This window comes from Dromaius novaehollandiae, chromosome 2, assembly GCF_036370855.1.
Source record: "Dromaius novaehollandiae isolate bDroNov1 chromosome 2, bDroNov1.hap1, whole genome shotgun sequence".
In the NCBI taxonomy this organism is placed as follows: domain Eukaryota; kingdom Metazoa; phylum Chordata; class Aves; order Casuariiformes; family Dromaiidae; genus Dromaius; species Dromaius novaehollandiae.
Window position 1 is genome coordinate 29,556,256 of NC_088099.1, and position 18,801 is coordinate 29,575,056.

The 18,801-nt window shown below is 40.0% G+C and overlaps 1 protein-coding gene across 1 annotated transcript; it reads left to right on the plus strand.

Moving 5' to 3' along the window:
• Positions 1-2,864: 2,864 nt before the first annotated feature.
• CMTM6 (CKLF like MARVEL transmembrane domain containing 6) lies at positions 2,865-17,423 on the plus strand. Its single transcript, XM_026098554.2, has 4 exons — positions 2,865-3,189; positions 8,841-9,017; positions 11,458-11,556; positions 12,812-17,423. The coding sequence occupies exons 1-4, from the start codon at positions 3,061-3,063 to the stop codon at positions 12,953-12,955; spliced, it is 549 nt and encodes a 182-aa protein (XP_025954339.1). The 5' UTR covers positions 2,865-3,060; the 3' UTR covers positions 12,956-17,423.
• The last annotated feature ends 1,378 nt before the right edge of the window (positions 17,424-18,801 follow it).

Genomic DNA, 18,801 nt, shown 5'->3' on the forward strand with positions numbered 1-18,801 from the left:
CTAGTCATCTTACGTTTATTTCATTTAATGCTTGCAATATGCCGGGCTAAAGTCATGATCAAAGGGCATCGTGATGCCTGTGTGGGACTATCAGAATTCTGAACAGGAAAAGAGAGCCTTGCCTCCGACTGGCTGACTGTAGTGGAATTCCCCAAACTGTTCAGTGGCAATAAACCTCAACACCCTTTGGAGGAAACTGAGGCCTTCTCCTTCAGCAGTTTGGGCTTTAAGTTTCCTTCCCATTTCTCTACTTCCTTTTCCCCACCCTCCTAGAAGAAAATGCAAAAACCCACAACTGTATTTGTGAACATGATAAAGTCAAGTCAGTGGAGCTGCTGATTTTGATTGTGAGGGATTTAGGCCATAGTTTAGTCTAGGCAATAGTGTAATATAGCACAAAGCTAATTGCAAAGAGCCACAGGGGCTTCGCTTTATGAAGTGCACAGTGATGCAACCCTGGCCTGCATCCACCATATTCCTGTGGCTAACATTTGCTCAACTGCTTCAAGGAGCTCCAGCCATGCTTTGTTGCAAGTTATTTCAACAAGGCAAAGAGTGATACAGTTACACTGTAATCATCTCCTTAATGAGGTGGCTTTCTCAAACTACTGGGTATTGCTTTTTGGTCACTGTCTGGTGGGTATCTTGGAGAAGATTTAATGAGGAAGAAAACTAGGTCATTCATCACTAATACGCTTCCAACAACCTCCCACTCTTTGGTTGAATGGAGATATTACTGTAGTTTAGGATTTAACTCCAGGGTTGCTTCTCAGCCACAATGTCCTGCCTTTAGCTCTTGTTCTGCCTTTCCATCAGAGGATGTGTGGGTAAGAAAGTAAGACTTTTCATCCTGGAAAACTCTTTCAGCTGTAGCACATAAACAGAAGGAAATGAATAGATGTACATCTGGAGCGGGGTTTCCATTACATCATGGCCAGCTAATTGCAGTTATTTCCATTACACAGACTTGTTAATGTATCATAACTATTGTTTTGATTTGCATTCCCTCTTTAAAGGAGAGTGAGATACTGTATTTGAAAGATGGCTCCGAGAAAAGGATAAAGAACACCTGCAATTTTTTGTGCACATAGCAGCATCTGTATCTTTTAACATAATCCTCGATATTTTTAAGCTATCAGGTCCTATGTTGTTGTTTTTATTCCTGGGCTGTTACTTAGTCTTATACAGTTACTGCAGCTTTTTTGTTGTTCTGCTTTTCATGCATCTCCTTATAAATAAATAAAAAGGCCTAAATACGTTAGGATTTAAACAGCAAGCTAGCCTTCACAATTCATGCATCTTTGATATGTATCTTCTGGAGAAGGCCTGAACAGGAAAAAAAAAACTCTTAAAGACAGCAATAACTAAAAAAGGTTGCAATATATTTTATCTTTTGCAGGCTTGTATTGCATTTCTATGATCCCTTGAAAAGCAGTCCCTTCTCAAGACAGTTGCTCTCAATATTAACATCTGTGTTCCTTAACTAGCAATGCTGTATTAAGACATGGGTAAAGATTCAAATGGGAACAACTGCAAATATCCATAGATGCTAATGAACACCTTAAAAGGAGAATTTTCAACTGCTTCTATCTTTATAAGCCCTGTCCCCCTCAGACCACCATATAGTCTAGTCACATATGAGGCTTTGGCATTATTAAACCAGTTTCGAGATGCTATCAGTGAAGAAAACAAAACAAAAAGGGAAATTCCTTCAGAATATGTTTTATGAAGAGAAATGCTGGCCTCTGCAATGGAATCTTATTTATAAAGCACTAATGTGAAAACTAACAATAAGGGGGGGGGGATTCTTAAGTGGTCATAGTAAACATTACTGCATGCACCTATCTGCTCAGTCCTACATTCGGCTGATACTGCCAACAAAGCTGGTGTTAGACTCATCCCAACACCAAGCAGAAGCTACAGCACACCCATAGTGATACCTCACTTATTTTAGTGGAAACTCCCATGCCTTGGGAATTGTGGGACTTGCCCTACTCATTTGCCTCTGAAACCAATTCCTGCAGTCAGGCATTGCTTATGGCACAAACAAGTCTGTACTACTCTGCCTCTCAGGCTGCCCGGCTACCCGGCAATGTTTACCTAACTTATATTTTCTTACCAGGACAGACTATGCTTATGGTCTGTTGGTGAACATTATAAATGAAACATGACTATACTGTTCTTTTCTGGCCCATACCCTCGGGGCAGTTAAAAATAATGCTCTAGCTCTTAGGTCCTTGTAACACATGTTTTCCTTTAATTCTGCAGGTTCTGGAAAAGGCATCTCTGTTCCATTTCCTAAACACATACACTTCACATAACCAAAGAACACATAAAACTAAGGTTAAGAAAGAAAATTGCCACCTTTTCTATCAGCAGATCGTATCTGACTGAATTTAAGTAAGTACATCTTGACTAGGAAGGACCACAAAACTTCAGTGGATACTATGTTAATAACAAAAGCGAATTTAATACACCTTCACTTACATATAATGGACTTGGTGTACTCCTTCCATGTAGATGCCAGAAGTAATAGCTTCTTTTAAAAAGTTGGTCCGGGCAAAAGTATGGGAGTATACTAGTAAAGAATCTATGGGGATACTGGTTTTATCTTGTTTTTAACAAAGAGTGCAAACAATGAAAACTATGACTAAAAAAATCCTTCTGATATAATCTGAGGTGACAGCAAGAAGATAAATCATCTTTTTAACTCTTAATAACCAGCGCTGATCTGACATACTTCACACAGCTGTGAGCAGCCCCAAGCCTCTGATACCGTTGCACGCCCGCACGCACCATGCACATTGCTAGGCACCGGTGCACACACACGCACGCACCCCCCACAGCCCCGGCCCGCCCGCCCCCAAGAGGGGAGGACCGGAGGGGAGCAGGCGGCGCTGGCGGCCGCCGGGGCACTTCCCAGCCGCGCTCGCTGCAGGAAGCGCCTTTGTCCCGCCGCAGCCGGGCGGGGCCGCCGCCGCCTTCCCTTTCCCCTGCCGCCGCCCTTTTGCTTTCGCTTTCGCACAGACAGTTCGGGAGCTGGGCGACGGCGGCGCGGCCATGGAGAACGGGAACGTCTACAACGAGACCACCGAGCCGCAGGGCAAGCCGCCCCGCCGCCCCTGCGGCTGCCGCTGCACCCTGCAGAACCTGCGCGCCAGGCGGTGGGCGGCCAAGGCGCTCCAGGCGGTGAGTCCCCCCGTACCCCGGCCCGGCCCGGCGGCGCGCGGAGGACGGATGACGGCTGAAACGGTGAAACGCGCTCCCGGCCCGCGCGCACCTTCCGCGGAGGCGAGCGGCGACCGTTGGTGCGCGGCAGGGGGTGGCAGCGCTCCCCCCCCGCGCGCTGCAGGTGTCGGTTGAGCCCCCTCGCGGGGGGGGAGGGGAGAAGCTCGGCGCTCAGTAACGGCCCCCGGCGCCGCCCGAAGCGGGGGGCCGCGGCGCCACGCTGCGGGCAGTTACCCGTCCCGGAGGCGGCCCCTTTCCTCCTCCTGGCTCCTCACTCGTGACTCCGTGGCTTGTGTGTTTTGCAGGTGTCCTTGTTTGCCTTTAGAAGCGCGGTTCTGGTACAGAAGCGACTCTGTTAGGCTGGTCTGCTCCTTCAGGACAAAACCTCTCCCTTAAAAATAAAATTTCAGACTCGCTGAGAAAGTGCAGGCTCGTAGAGATGGATATTCAGTATTCACAGTATTCAAAGGAATTATTTCCATTGGTCAGAAAAGAATTCACTTGATCAGAAAGCCTAACTTTAAATTAAACCTAGAGGAGGGAAAGCCCATATCTGTTGTGGTTTACTAAGCTTCACACAGTTAAAACTAATCTAGAATACTACCACTAATTTAAAATACCATCATTTCAACAGATTGCAGTTGCTTCGTGATGGAGACAGTATGTTCGTCTCTGTTGTTTCTAGCTGCAAGGAGCATGTGCTAAAATCTGACAGTTGTGCCTGTTGTGTGACTGAGGTTAGAGACTGCCATCCAGCGTGGTTCTGCCGCTTGGTACCAGTCTAATTTAAAATTAAACTGGACAGAATTCTCGAGGAAAATTCAGTTTATTCTTCCGAGGGCCGCGTTGGATGAGAATAGGAGGTGGAAACCTTTGGCTGAACTTCAGCATAGGGCTACAAAATTGGGAAGGACTTAACCGGGTCCTCAGATCCAAACCCACCTCCCCCATCGCCCTGACCGCCCATTTGTCAGTGTGGCAGGCTGTGCTAATCCATGCTAAAATTGGTGAGCAGGTTTGCCCCATGCCTTGTGATAGAAAATTGCGCCAGAAACTTGCTGCGTGGATGGTGACCTATTGAGAAATGGGTGTGAGACATTGCATTGCGTCGCTCTGTGTTGGGCAGCCCTGCACCCCCCAGGGAGCACGAGACCTGTGTGCTGCTTGCTTTTTGCTACGGATAACATCGCTCTTAAGCACACTCAGCCCTTGGGCGCCCGTTTTGAATGAGGTGCCAGTGTGGGGTTACGGATAATGATGTGAGGAGCATCGCTCCTATGCACTCGAGGGGAGGTAGTGAAACCCACGGTGGGAAGGGGCAGCCAACTACAAATGCGTGTCAGTGTACTTTTTCCCACCAGCCAAGTGGCTTTTTTAGTCAGATGTCTCATGCTCATAGGAATCATAGGTGATTTCCAGCCCTTTCTTGTTGCTCCACCATTGCAGAAAAGAGGACATTTTGTTTTTTTAAACTTTGTTTTGCACACGGTCAAAAACCTCAACTAAAAACTGCAGAACTAAGTGCTGGTAAAGGTAATGCTAACAATGCCAAAAAAAATGTTTTGTAAGAGTGTTAAAAAAAAAATCACACCCAAGAATGCTTCAAACAAGTATAGGGCATAACTTTTTACTGTATCTACTACAGATTGTTAAAATAAGATCAGCTCAATATTGTTCCCAAACAAATATTTATGTCTGTAGTTTCACTGTCTAAAATACACTATTGTGTAGGCAAATTTACTGATGTACTGAAGTCTTCAGTTGCTTACCTGAACAAAGGCATCATTTAAAAAGCTTTTCTAGGTAGGAAAAAGGAATATTATTAAGGCCTGCCCTTAATAATGGGTAGCTGCTTGATATGCTCCTGAAGGATTAGCAGTTTATGGCCTGAAGCTGTCCCTCAACATGAGGAAAAAGAGAATGAACTTAGAATTGTTCACCCTTGTAATTTCCCAAATGATTTTTTCCCCCTTTTTGTTTCTACATACCAAAATGCACAGATCTTTTGAGTTCTTCATCAAAGCACCTTAAACAAACCTCGGAAACTACTAAAGGTAAAGCCTCAGTATCTCCAATAAGAAAAAATGTTCCCGTTTTAATAAAGAATTGATTTTTTGAATTCTCACTGATGATGGTAGTTGTTACCATGTATTAGTCTTGTGATTAAAATAGTGATTATTAGATATTATTAGGACTGCACACTAATAATCACTTGTGCAGACACTTGTGCTAAACAGGCTATTGCACTCAGAAAATCATCGGTGTTTTCATTATAGAAGTGATCAAATACTTTCTAAAATTCTTTGAAACCACCTGCAGAAAACTTTTCCAGACCTTAGAAATGCTTTTTTCTTCTGATTAGTAACTGCATGTATTGTAATCTTAGCCTGTCTTTTCAAAACTTTTTTGTGTGAGTACAATGAAAATATAACTGCCAAAAGGATGCTGAGAGGTATGTTTATTGCATGGGACTCTAGTTCTGTCTATATAGATAGATTTTTTTTAAGACCGTGATTGGTTTGAATTCTGCACAAAGTTAGATGAGATAAAGCATTAATTTATACCCTAATCTTGGCACAGTATGCACCATCTGAAGTAGCAGTGCTTGTTATCTAGAATTGTTTCACAAAAAAAAAAAAAAAAAAAAAAGCCCTAACTGGAAAGGAAAGCTATAGTTTAGTCTTAAACATTTGTCCTTTTTCTGAGCTGCTCGCGCTCTACAGTAGCCCTGATCGTGGAGAGTGAAAGAATTGGTATGTGCACAGTTCTAAACTAGAAGATGTCATGATGGGAATACCACTGCAGAGCATTTTAACAGCAGTGGTTAACCTATTGCAGGCTTGTTGGAAAGTTTTTTTCATTTGCTTTATTTTTATAGCATTCCTTTATAACCTTTCACTTACTAAAACCAACTTTTGAAACTTGGCACTTGTGCAGAAACTCTTCAAACAGTAATAATGTGCATGTGTACGGCAAGGTGTGGATGTACCTGCCGAACGCGGCGCGCATGGTGCTGCTCTCTGTGTCCGTTTGCATCCCCCAGGGCCACCCCTGCAGCTTTGGACTGCGTGCTGCCCCAGCTGCTGCCTAACCTTTTCTCCTCACCAGCGCTGGGATGGCATCCGCAGCCATGTGGGAGGCAGCGGCGGGGGCTGCCTGCTCTGGTCTTTGAGGGTTACCATCATCTTTGTTGTGAAAGAGCCTCTGCCATAAAGGTTTAGCTCTCAGGAAAATGAGGAACTGAGAGCAGCCGCTCTTCACTCACTATTGATAGTTCAAAAGCAATAGTGACAGCCTCTGCGCGTGCTGCTAGGTGGAATCCGTGTGGAGGAGGGAATTATAAAGATCGAGCAGAGGAAGCTTCTGCTACTTTGTATCAGTCCCTAAAAGTGTGCATGGACCCTAGGACCAATGCTGACATATGAAGCTGGATCTTCTGGCAGGAAAGTTCTTGTGAAAGTGAATAAAACACGTGGAATCTCCTGGCTCTGTTTAAGAAGGCTAGTGTATATATACTGTGTCTAACAGTACAATGTTGTTAAAATGCAAATGAATAATATCGGAGAGACAGTAATCTTCTGGCTAATACTAAAAAACCCCCTTCTTACTATGTTACATAGCTGTAGTTGTATAAACTGAAGTTAGAAACTACTCTTTTAATAGTAATGAAAACGATGCTTTTCTGTGGTAGGACAAGAGAGTAATCCCTTTAAAGTTTTTCACTGTGATACCAAGAAGCAAATTAAGAAACCCAGCCAGAACTTTGGCAGCTTATGAACATGCTGTTGATGTCCCATGTGGGACTCCACTTGATAAATCTCATTTATTTGGTACCAAACCCTTAGTAAATATTCTTTGAGTATGTTGTTTTTTGGTTTTTTTTAAACTTAGTTGTACATTCAGCTGAGAGGCTTTTTTCAGCCATTTAGATCATATTATGGTTATCTGGGCTTCTAATTCTGTTAAGGGCCTATTTCCAAAAAGGCCCTTATTTCTTTTCTGTTCTGTTTTGTCTCTGGTTAAAGTTATGACATTCAGTTTTCAGTGCTGATAAAAGGAGCAATCATTATAAATGAAAACATATATTCTAGCTGACCTTGTGCCAAATGCGAAATAGAAAATGACTGGACACAGCTGTAATCTTTTGAAATTAAGAAAACTCCTCACTTAAGATTTGGAAATTCAGAGCTGAAAATAGTCCTTGGACATCCATTATAATGACTGAACTAGGTGTGAGGGTTCCTGAGAAATGCCTTACCAGCAACTTGCCAGCAGGAGAAAAAGGAAGTCTGCTGAGGCCTGACTGTAATATTTCAGTTTCTCAACTTGTGTGTTCTTTCCCCTTCTGAGCACCTGTTTACTTATTTACTTATTTTTTTATTTGTTTACTTATTTTACTTGTTTACTGTTTATTCAAAATGTGATGTTTTGAAGGGCCCTTCTGAAGTTTGGCTTAGTGGGGAAACTTACAGTTCCCATGTGCTAAATTTCTTTTGTTATTTATACTGTCAGAAAACTGAAACCAAAGGCTTGTCATTTTCCAAGAGCAAGACCCAGACAAAGCATCTGCAGTTCCTTCTACATGCCCGTAACTGGAAAAGGACAATTCTAAAATCTAGAGTTTGATTTTTTTTTTTTTAAGAAGCACTGTTGACCTTTTTATTGCATATGTATGCTTATTAAAAATAGGATCATTTTCCTTATGCCATTCTTGATTTTATGACCAAGTCTGATTCCCACTAATTGTTTTGTTTGGTTTTAATCTGGTGAACTCTTTACTACAAGGATCTATAGCCTGCGTCAACTTCATACCATGAAGGAAACAAGCAAAGTGGCTAAAATGAGAGAACATTTAAATAAAGCACAGCGTTCACATACCATAAAATAGTAGAAAAAACAACAGCAGATCTATAGTGACTATTCAGGAATCCACTTACATCCTTTCTTCAGAAAATATTGTTGCAGGAAGGTGAACATAAGCTTCTGTGTAGATTAAACACTGTCCAATGTAGTTTAAACATAAAAATTTCCTTATGCCATGGTTCCTAGAAATGCTGCCAAGCTTCTTTGCTTACTGAGTCATAAGCACACAAGCAATTAGCTCTATCTACTTTCTCTGAAGTTTATCAAGGGAGGTAACATCAGCAGTAAACTTTCAGGGAGGTGGTTGATTGGATTGGTATTTTCTGGGATTGTTGTTATTGTTATTTTTTAAATGTATTTAAGATTAAATGCAGGTGTAAGTAGTAAGAAGTAGCATTTTTGCTGGTTCTGACTGGCAGTCATGCTCTCCCTGCTGTCTAGCCACTCGGTTTTTAACTGGCAGTTGCAAAACCACAGACCAGGAATCTTCACTACTAGCCAGTCAACAAGCATGGGTTCAGCGGTGCATGCTCAGCTTACTCAAATGTAGTTTATTGATTAACAGCAAGTGTAAATTGTGTTGCCATATAATTTTTGTGCCTGTAATAAAATAGCACAGAATTGCACAGGGTTCTTTTTAGACTGAGGATTTTTCCTACAGCTGCCTTCATTAATGTAAATATCAGAGATGTCTCTTTGCTGAAGATACTAATGACTTGATCTAACTCAGGTGTGTTATTTGTTTGCAGCTTTTCTCTCTTCTGGCTGTTATTTGTGAAGAAATTGTGGAGAATTGTATCAAGTGTGATGGACTTTACTTCTTTGAATTCACAAGCTGCAGTGCACTTCTTTTGAGCCTCCTGATACTGTGTGTGTATTGTACTACTGCATATGAAACATTTGGGAAAGATAAAATAGAGAAAGTGGTAAGGAAGAAAAATATTTTTTTTCCAAGCTTAAAAACAAGCTTTTTTTTAAAACAAACCATTTGATGTAAGTGCTTAAAGACTACTGCAGAATAAAAAGACTATGCAGAAAGATTATTTTTTCTTCAGCCTTTAAAGGGTAAAGTGAAGTTCCTTACATTACAGTTAATAAATAACTATATTATAAACTGTATATTATATCTATTTATTATATTGCACAGTAATATAATAAATAATCCCCCCCCCCCGACTTTAAAGGTCCATTTTATGTTACAAACTTTTTCAAATTTGTCGTGTTGGTTACTGTGAGATATGAGGTGTTTAAGCTGGGGCATGGAATCAGGGAAATAACTGGTCTCTACTGGAAAGAACAAACATGTTTTTCCATGCTAGGGGATGTGTTTTCTTTGGTATGGTTAAGTTTCACATAGTCTCTTCAGAGCAGAAGGAATCATTAGGAACAAGAGACTTATCCTGCTGCATTACACAGACCATAACATTTTACAGTTTAATTCTGGTGTCTGCCTTTCTGGGGCTGGGCCTTTCTTGCAATAAGTTATTTCCTTTGCTATGACAGATTTCATATAACATCATGTTATGAAAGAGCTTTTTCCCTTCTCTGTGACAAAAGAAACAAAAGAAAGCTAATTTTAAAAATATTCATTTCTCCTCCTATCCTAGGAGGAGGATTTTTTCCTCCCTTCCCAAGATTGTACAGCGGGGAGAGTAGGTGCAGAGGGAGAATGACAATTCAGGTTTCATAAAATGTGGGACATATGAAAATATTTCTTTTGTTAAATTCTTGTATTTCAGTGGAAACAGGTTTTTCACTAAAAAAGCAAACTACTGCTACAAAAGCCTAATGGAATTTTGAACCTGAAGTGAACTGATGTGACATCTTAATTTTTCATGACAAGAGCCATAATATAAATAATGCGGAGTCAATTATGATAGTAATGTTTTAATCCCCAATGTTAGTGATGGGGGCAAAGACATATGAGAAACACACATCCCTTTCTGTGTTCCCTGCCCATAAAGGTATGGGAGCTAATAGCCTATTACAATCAATATTTTAGAAACTTTCTGAGAGAATTTCTGGCTCAGGATCTCCTGTGTAGCTAGTCAGATTATTGATACCCATTTTTCTAGTGTATTTTTGAACCCCTTTGTATTTTTGATTACCACTGTGTTCTGTGGCAGTGAATTCACAACATAACTATGCACTGTGGGTACCAGTATTTGCTTGCCATCTGATGATTTCACTAGACAGTCTGTTATGGAGTGAGACAGTGAATTTTTCTTCTGTACTCATCTTCTCCATGGCTTAAATGATTTTTTATGTATCTATCATGTTCCCATCTACAGTTATTTCAAGTTGAAGAATCATAGTATAGTAATCTCTCCTCATACAAAACCTGTGTTGTATGTATGTGTGGTCCTCTGTTGCTCTTCTCCATACTGGATTTTCCTTTATTTTTAACATAAAATAGACAATATGGACCTTCACTTGTGCTTTCTCTATACATACCTTACAAGATCTTTATCTTGGCTGTTTAAGTCTCCATACCTTTTAGTGTCATGGGCTGATGCTAATTAGACCACTGTAATCTTGTTGGTATGAATCAAACCTCTTATCTACTACTATGTGCAAGATTTTAGGACTTGTGTGAAAGTCTTTCACACAAACTAACACTACTACATAGTCACCATTTTATATATTAAAAAAATACTATACGTATGTGTATGTGTGTATGTGTATATATACACACACTCATATACATACATACAAAAGCACATAAGAGAGGGAACACAGTCTACTACCAGCATGATACCTGAAACTTGCCTGTTTACAATGACCTATTTTTCTAGTGCATGTAGCCTACCTCCCTTTTTGATACTAATCATACTCATTACAGTTCATGCTTTTATATTTCAAAAGATGCAGTGGTGGCACTAAGCTGATCTGTATAGCTAGTGAGAATATTATACTTGTGAGTCTTGTGAGTGTCCCTTCCTGTTTATCTGCAGAGCAAACAGTACGGTTTTTAACATGAAGGTACAGATAAGGGAATGCAGTAACAGATTTGAATGAGCACATTTACTTACAGGTTTCTGGTTTCCCAAACACTTTGCATCTAGAGTGATGCCAGGACAATAGACCTGAGCCTGAATTTGATTGTGAAAGAAGTTAAATGGAATGAACAAAATATTTAAAGAAGGCAAACAAAGGGGAGTATATAAAACAGACTCTTTCAAATGGTTGATATGTTCAACATTGTTTGGTATGTAATTGTAAAAAAACATTTTCTGAAGCTGCTGTTAGTGTCAAAGTTTCCAAGTGCAAATTCACTGGCAGATTAACTTGGCTGCTGTTTTGATGTTTGTTCTTTATCAGGTAGTATATCTACAGTTCTTTGACACTCTCTTTTTATACTTGCAGAATTTTGGGGCCATGGCATTCATAGGTGGCATTTTTCTCTTAGCTTCAATAGTGCTTGCTGCAACCAGTTCTGGATCTGGTTTAGAAAAAGCTGCATGTGTAAGTATAAAAATCGTATCATTTACTGTGTATTTATCTTGTTTCTTAACTTATGTGCCCTTTAAACCTCACTACATCTGCAGGCAAGAAACTGGCTAGGGAACAAAATTCAGTGTGTTGCCTGGGCTGGGATGTTTCAGGAGAAGCTAGCTATTTCAGAGCTTCTAGAAACTTCCCTGAGGAAATCCAAAGAGCAGGCATCCCTCACTGTTGCTGGAAAGCTCAGCGTTTTAAAAGAGCAACTGTGCGTGCATCTCCCAGAGGATGCTAAGAGGCTCAGGGCAGGGCACTGAAGATGCTTTGGGGTGCTGTGAAACTCGGAATTCCTTACTTTTATGGCCCTTTTTTGAATAACCTTGGAATTGTGAATGTATGAGTTTGAAAGATCAGATTTGACATTATTCTTGAATGAAAAAAGATGAGTTAGAAAAGTAAAGAAAGGAAAGGAATTCTATTCCTTAATCAGTGTGAGCTATTATAGTTAGAGTTGCACACTTCTGTATAGTTATCTTCTGTAACATTGATATATTCAAATCTAATGGCTTGAGTATAAAATCTTTCAGGTTTTTTTTCTGGAGCTGGAAAAATGAAAAACTCTATCATGATTTAAGACAATAGCATATATTTGCTTTGGGGCAAATCAGCTATGTAAAATTTATTTAAAAGTTAGTGTAAATGCATGTGTTAACAGCTTCTTGCAAGCAAGGAAGTAAAAACCAACCTCTTCATCGCTGTCCTGCCATGCCTAATACTGAAATTTTTCACTAGTAAAATGTCCTTTCACCCATACTTTCACCGTATTCTTCACGTACTTTCACCCAGTAAAGACTTGCTTAGGCCCTGCGGATCATATCTCCCTTCACCTCCCGTATGTTAGTCTTCTTCAGTTAGTCCCTTTAATCAGTAGGTATCTCTTGGATAAATTTTGTGCTATACCACTGATTCCATACATCTTTAATAACTATTTTTCCAATTAAACTAATATTTCTAATGTTAATGGCTGTTCAGGCTATATCGTAAGATTCATGCTTGATTGAAAGAGTGAGAACTGTAATAACTCTTGCATAAATGTGCTGCAATTATGATTTCTGATCAGTTTCTAACTTAAACAGAACCACCAATCTAAGGACGACTCGAAACTTAATACTTGGGAGTTATTAACTTACATAAAAAGTTCAGCAAATTCCCCCCATCCAGTGTTTGAATACCATTAGCATTTATAGATTTTTAAATCACGTGTCTTTCACTTTCACAGGCATTTGGATTTCTTGCAAGTGGTGCATTTTTAGCTGAAGTCATTATGTGTTATTTGGATGGCCGGAAACAAGACACTGAAAGTCGTTCTGAAAATCCTGCCAGCACTCAGACTGCCACAGAAAGTCAGCCACTGAATAAATAAAGCTAAAACTTTGCTCAATTAAAAAAAAAATTGCAAACTAAAATGAGGTTTTAGTGCACTGTAAATAACTTCTTCTGTCTCTTCTAATCAATTTTGTAAGCATTGCTCATCACAAGTTTTTATAGATCCTTAGGTCTAGCAATGGCATCTTGGCATCATGTTCTATTTAATTTTGGAGGTGACTGGTCCTGCTTAAAAACTGCCCAAGTGGCATATACTAAAAAATTTTGTGTCTAATTAGAATAACTTAAGGACGATAGTGTATGCTGGTTTGGTTTTGGTAGGAATGTTTAATAAAGGGTAACTTATGGTGCATAAATTCTGAGTTATGTCCTAAAGATATTTTTCTATATAAATGGATGAGATACTTCTGTTATTAGTTGTAAATTAGTACAGCAGAGTTCATTTTTTTTACTTCCTGGTCAAACTGTGAATGTAAAAGGGATACCTAATTGCAGCCTAACAGAAATGCTTATCCTTACATAAAGGTTTTTTGTTTGTTTTATTTTGTTTTTACTACTCTGTACAGTTCTGTCTGTGGAGCTCATTTTAATGAAATGATGAATATAGGGTTTTTATGGGGGACAGTTTAATGCTATATTAAAGAGACAGTTCTGCATCCCATGGTTGTCAATGTATGCGAGAATCTCCTTTCAGATTGTTTCAAAAGCAACAAAAGCTGCAGGAAAAGCTTGAAAAGATAGCTCTGGGAGGAAAAGGTTGAAGGACAAGTATTTTCAAAGATTAACCTAAAAAGTAGCAATTTGAAAAGGAAAGAACATAACAGCACATTAGCACTGTTCTGCTGAATATCACTTTCAGGGTTAAGGCCAGCTGCAGTTTGTTTATGCATAGTTAATGGTGAGTTTTGCCAGAGTGAGTTTTGCCAGAATGGTTATGGACTCCACCATTTTCTTTGCCTATAAATATGCCACTGGTTTGAGGCTTCTTGCTACTGGCTAGGTCAGTTGGTGAACAGATGAGTAAATAAGCACTTGTATCACTGACTTGTCTGAAAAGCATCAGGCCACAGGACTGCAAGAGAAACTACTGATGTAACATACCAAACAAGTGATGAAGTTCAAACCAGATATTGATGGCCATAACAGAAGGGAAGCGTTGAAAAGACATTTTTCAGATGTCTGACGGAGAAACAAAACTGCTAGACTTCGTTTAGAGGAAAGCAGAAAAGTAGGGCAATTGCCATAAAGCAAGGGATGTTCCAAAATACCGAGGCAAATGAGAAAAATCTGATTATGCAAAAACAGTTCTTGTCTGAATTCTCATGACGTTTGCCCTGTCTTCCAGGCATTAACTCAGTTTCATCAGTACCCTCATCTGGCAGATTTACAGTCCTGTAACCTGTTGTGACAGCACTGAGACTAAGCCCTCTAGAAACTGGCTGTGTGCGCTATATTTGGAACAGGATGAGGAAGTTGTAAGACAAAGAACTGTAGAGGAAGGTCAGAGTCTTTTTTCAGTACTGCTGCTTTCTGATGAACAAGATGATGTGTGTGATGTTTTCTCTTTATGTTCCGAGACTTTAATTCTAACACTACACTTTGCTTGAGGATTTGAGTTCGACAGTTTGTGAGAAACATGAAGTTTAAGCTGTAGGTTGGTTTCAGAGCCATCCATAAAATATTTACTTTCCTTCAAGGAATTTCCTGCTTTGTGAAGAAGAGAGCTCTTCTATGGACTGACATTTTCTCATATTTATTAGTGTCCATTTGCACTGAAACCTGATCTTGGTCTAGGTGTACAGAGCTTGCTGTAGCTCTCTCTGAAAACTGTAGGTAGAGAAGAGAGATGTTTTGTTCACAAGCAGTGTTGCTGGTGATAGGAACTTCCCAAAATGAAAAATTTCTGTTACAGTTATAGTTTCTTACTTTTGGGTTTGTGTCCATATCTACGATTAACATTTTCAGGGTTTTTTTTTCCTGCTGCTTGCCCAGGATACTGTTGGATTTGTGTTCATTTCAAAGTGGCTGCAGGCTCTAGGTCTTGATATGTAATTAAAAGCTGTAAGTATAATGTAACAATAAGACTGTGTTGCTGGTATTTATTAAGCAACTCAGCATGAAGGCAGGACTTCTACCCTCAGTTAACTTTTCCTTCAAACTTTAATTTTTCTCATCTTGAAAATACATGGAGAGTTACAGTTCTCTGTAATTTTCCTATAGACTTCACCTGGCCCAAGTGCTGTTTGCAGTTTCTATTCCTGAATCTCTGATACTGAAAGGGATCTGTAAAGTCATCTCTCTGCCTTGGCCTCCCTGTCTATGTGATATCTACTGCTGATGCTTTACAAGTGAAGAAACTGAAATGCAGAACAAGTTATTTTATGAAAAGGTGCCACAAGGAGTTGGTGTTAGGAGAAGTGACTGTAACTGAGTTTTCCTGACTCTGTTCTGTGTGCTAGGCCTTTTACAATGGAAATACTGCCAGCCTTTGCAGAATGGTTTCATGGATTCTCCTATTACAGATATGGTGGCATCCTTGGCTCATTTCAGGTTGTTTCTTAGGGTGAGTTTTTTGATGTGTTGTCAATTTTAGTTTTAACTGTTCCAAATAGTGAGTTTCCCATTCTCTGACCAACGGATGCAAGTATAGATGTAATAATCAAATTCAGTCTGTAACCAAAAGGGATACAAACGTTGCCATCAGCTAATGAAAGGGACATAGATAGTCTTTTGGAAACTGGTTAGTTCTGCTTTCCCATGTGCAAGAGGAGTTTGCTAATAGGAGTCCTGCTATTCTTTAAAAAAAAAAAACAAACAAAAAACAGTGCTGCATCCCAGATACTGTCTAGCTGGCACTAATCTGTCATGCAGCAAAGTGCTATTAGCAGACCAGCCCCATGTTGGTTATGGGTATAAGGTAATTGCTAACTAGTTGCTTTCAAAGCAGTTGTTGGCTCACAAAGCAGTTTCTGTATAGTGGCACTATTAATACCAGACTTAAGAGCGTGAGGATTTTCATTTAAAAACTGCTGAGGAGCAGGTCTCCTGGTATGTGTGCTCTTCTCTGCTTCCAGGAGGCAGTTCCCTTACCCGCTTTATCAGCTTCCTATGACGACGAACGGGCAGGTATGCGCCCCCGAGCTCCTCTGCCCTCACGCGCTAGGTCAGACAAGCGCAGTGGCTGAGCAGGGTTGTCTCCCGCCACTAGAAATGCCCCTTTTGTGCTTCGGATGTCAGATCCAGGCTTTAAATGTCTATCTTTTCATTAGACTGATCCCAGAGGATGGAGCTGGAGTTGGATTAAACATCTGGTTTTGCAGGAGCTCTGCGCCTGTGGCTAGACGTCTCTTGCTCCTCCCATGCTCTGTCAGCAAAGAAGTCTGCATGTTTCCCAACCTGCTTTTGATGAAATATAATTTCCCCTTAAAAATTTAATTTCCCCTTCTGTTTTCAAGTAAACATCTATGCACAATCTCAACCCGTAGTAAAACCCATGGCAGGAAGCAATTTGGTACAGTAAGTCTACCCATGGATTGCCTTCTCCGTTCTTCGCCACAGTGGTTGGCAGTGGTGGTGTGAGCCTGCGTAGACACACTAAAGGCTTCAAGTCTTTTCCAGCTGAGCCTTTCTAAAAATATTTGAAGACTGCACTGACTTTCAGGCTTTTCACACTTCAGATTTACAGTGCCTTGAGAACCAGCACACAGGATTCTCCAGGATGTGTAAGGGCTGGTTGTAAGTGGCTGGGCTGAGAGTTTCTGCTCTGAAAATCTGCCTGCGTTGTGTAGATCGTGAATGCTATTTTGTTCTCTACATTTAGCCCACATTAAGATCACAACAGTAGCAGTATCCTTTGGATTTTAAATGCGTAAAGGAATTGTGCCTTACTGCTTGTACTCTGTTCTTAAAAATAGCAGGGGAGGGTTGTAGTTTGTTACAGTTCAGTTCTACCATTGCACCCTCTGACTCCAAAATGCACTGAATTATCTCACACAATTCTCAGAGCTCTGCACAAGATGTTTTTGCATAATAGCCATTATGGCAATCCCAGTTCTGTTCAAATTTGTGCAATAAAAATAGCAAGTGTTCTACACTGAAGGGAAATATTTTGTGTGATTTTTGAAAGGTTATGTAAAATTGTAATAAATCAAGATGCTGGTAGTGCCTTTAAGATGGAAATTCATCTTTTAGTTCATTGCTGTAAATGTATAGCAGATATCTAGATTGTACTGAACAGCATAAAATTTAATGTCACTTTCATACCTGTGAGACTTTTAGGTGACTTTTAATGATTATTGAATGATAATACAATAGTTTTATATTATAAAATTTTTATATAGTTCCGTAGCCAATGTTGCCTTGAATTTTCAGTAAAAGCCTTCTGAAATGCTTAAATATTTTTTCATTCTAAACCTGTGGTCTTTTTAATGTATTATGCTTTTCTGGTCTTATGAACTTTCTAAAATATTTTGTAATCATTTTTTAAATAAAATATTAGTAAATAACTCAGAGTGTTTCTCATCTCTGCTGCTAATGATTTGGTGTCACTATATAGTTCTCCCAGAGCAAAATGCAGGAAATAATGTCATTCTGTGTTCCTGGTTTGGAGGAAGGAGCTTGCATTGTGTTTTGTCTGTTACTGGGGAATTGGGCCCAACTTGCAGATCTGCAAAACTGGATTTTTTCACTGGAAGTTTCCGTGAGGAAAGGTCCAGTAAGGTCAGTATTGCTTCATACCACAGGGTTCAAGCTAACTAGTTTATAATAGACTTTATGCCTACCATGGTCTATAGTTACTGTGACAAATGTAATTAAAGTGCTGGTTTCCTATTGTCTGCGTTATTAGAATTGAAAAAATAAAATAAATAAAATGGCAGACTTGTTAGAGGAAGGAGCACAAACCAGAAAAAGGTCTCAAAGTGAAAAAATTTCTTCTGGTGTAGAAAAATGCAGATGACTTGAGTTACTTGGTTGAGGGGGAACCACTGGGTCCTTTAAAAATGTTTGTTTGCTGAGGTGCAGGGAAAGAAATAAACCCACATGCCCTCTGGCTGGGTAGCTTTTTTTGTTTCACAGTCCCGCAGGTTGGTTATTACTTGCTGATCCTCTGACTGGTTGGTCCCACATATAATGGTTTTGTAAGCCAGAGAATAATGACACTTTTTTCATTGTCTGCACTGAAATTGGAATGACACAGTATACTTTTATTTGCATCATAACATTAAAGGTAAAATTCTCTCTTTAATGAAGTTGCCAGAGATAAGTGTAGTTATAAGGATTGATGAGGAATGTTTTAAATTAAATTCAATTAAAGAAGAAAACCTAGTTGTAAGCAAAGAAGGCAAAATATTGTAATAGAAGGGTACATCCAAGGTGGATTTACAGAGCATGAGAAAATAACCTAGAAGTCCTAAGAAAGGTGATACTTCATAATTTAGGGCATGATCACATAGCATAGTTTAGGTCCTGTTATTGCTAGAATTGTGACAACTCCTTTCTTAGCAAAGGAATCCAAATTAGCTTCTGTAGCGAAGTAACAGAATAGTGTAGCAGGGCAAAATACAGGTTTGTAATCTGCTGCTTTCCTTTGTGTGTGCACAGGCAGCACCAGGCTGCTGCTGCCTGTGCAGTTTTGTTCCATGCTCGCACGTGTTTCTTTGCTTTAGCGTGGGCTTTCTTACTAGAGGGAGGAGCACTACTGGCTGCTTGTTCTGTCGTATAGCCCCCTTCAACCTGTAGTGCAGGGACCAAGCAAGGATAACTCCTTGGTTCTGTTTCCGACTTCTCTTTGAATGCAGCATAGCTGGTCTTTGCCTGCTAAAGGAAACACAAGGGAGGCCAGCAATGGTTTTGCATTCTGTTCGCACTGCCTGCACGGCACAG

Excerpts from the sequence above, each read along its gene's own strand:
- CMTM6 (XM_026098554.2), top strand. The coding sequence starts at position 3,061 with ATGGAGAACGGGAACGTCTACAACGAGACCACCGAGCCGCAGGGCAAG. Across the intron at positions 3,190-8,840 it reads CGGCCAAGGCGCTCCAGGCG|CTTTTCTCTCTTCTGGCTGT; the intron begins GTGAGTCCCCCC and ends ATTTGTTTGCAG. Across the intron at positions 11,557-12,811 it reads GTTTAGAAAAAGCTGCATGT|GCATTTGGATTTCTTGCAAG; the intron begins GTAAGTATAAAA and ends TCACTTTCACAG.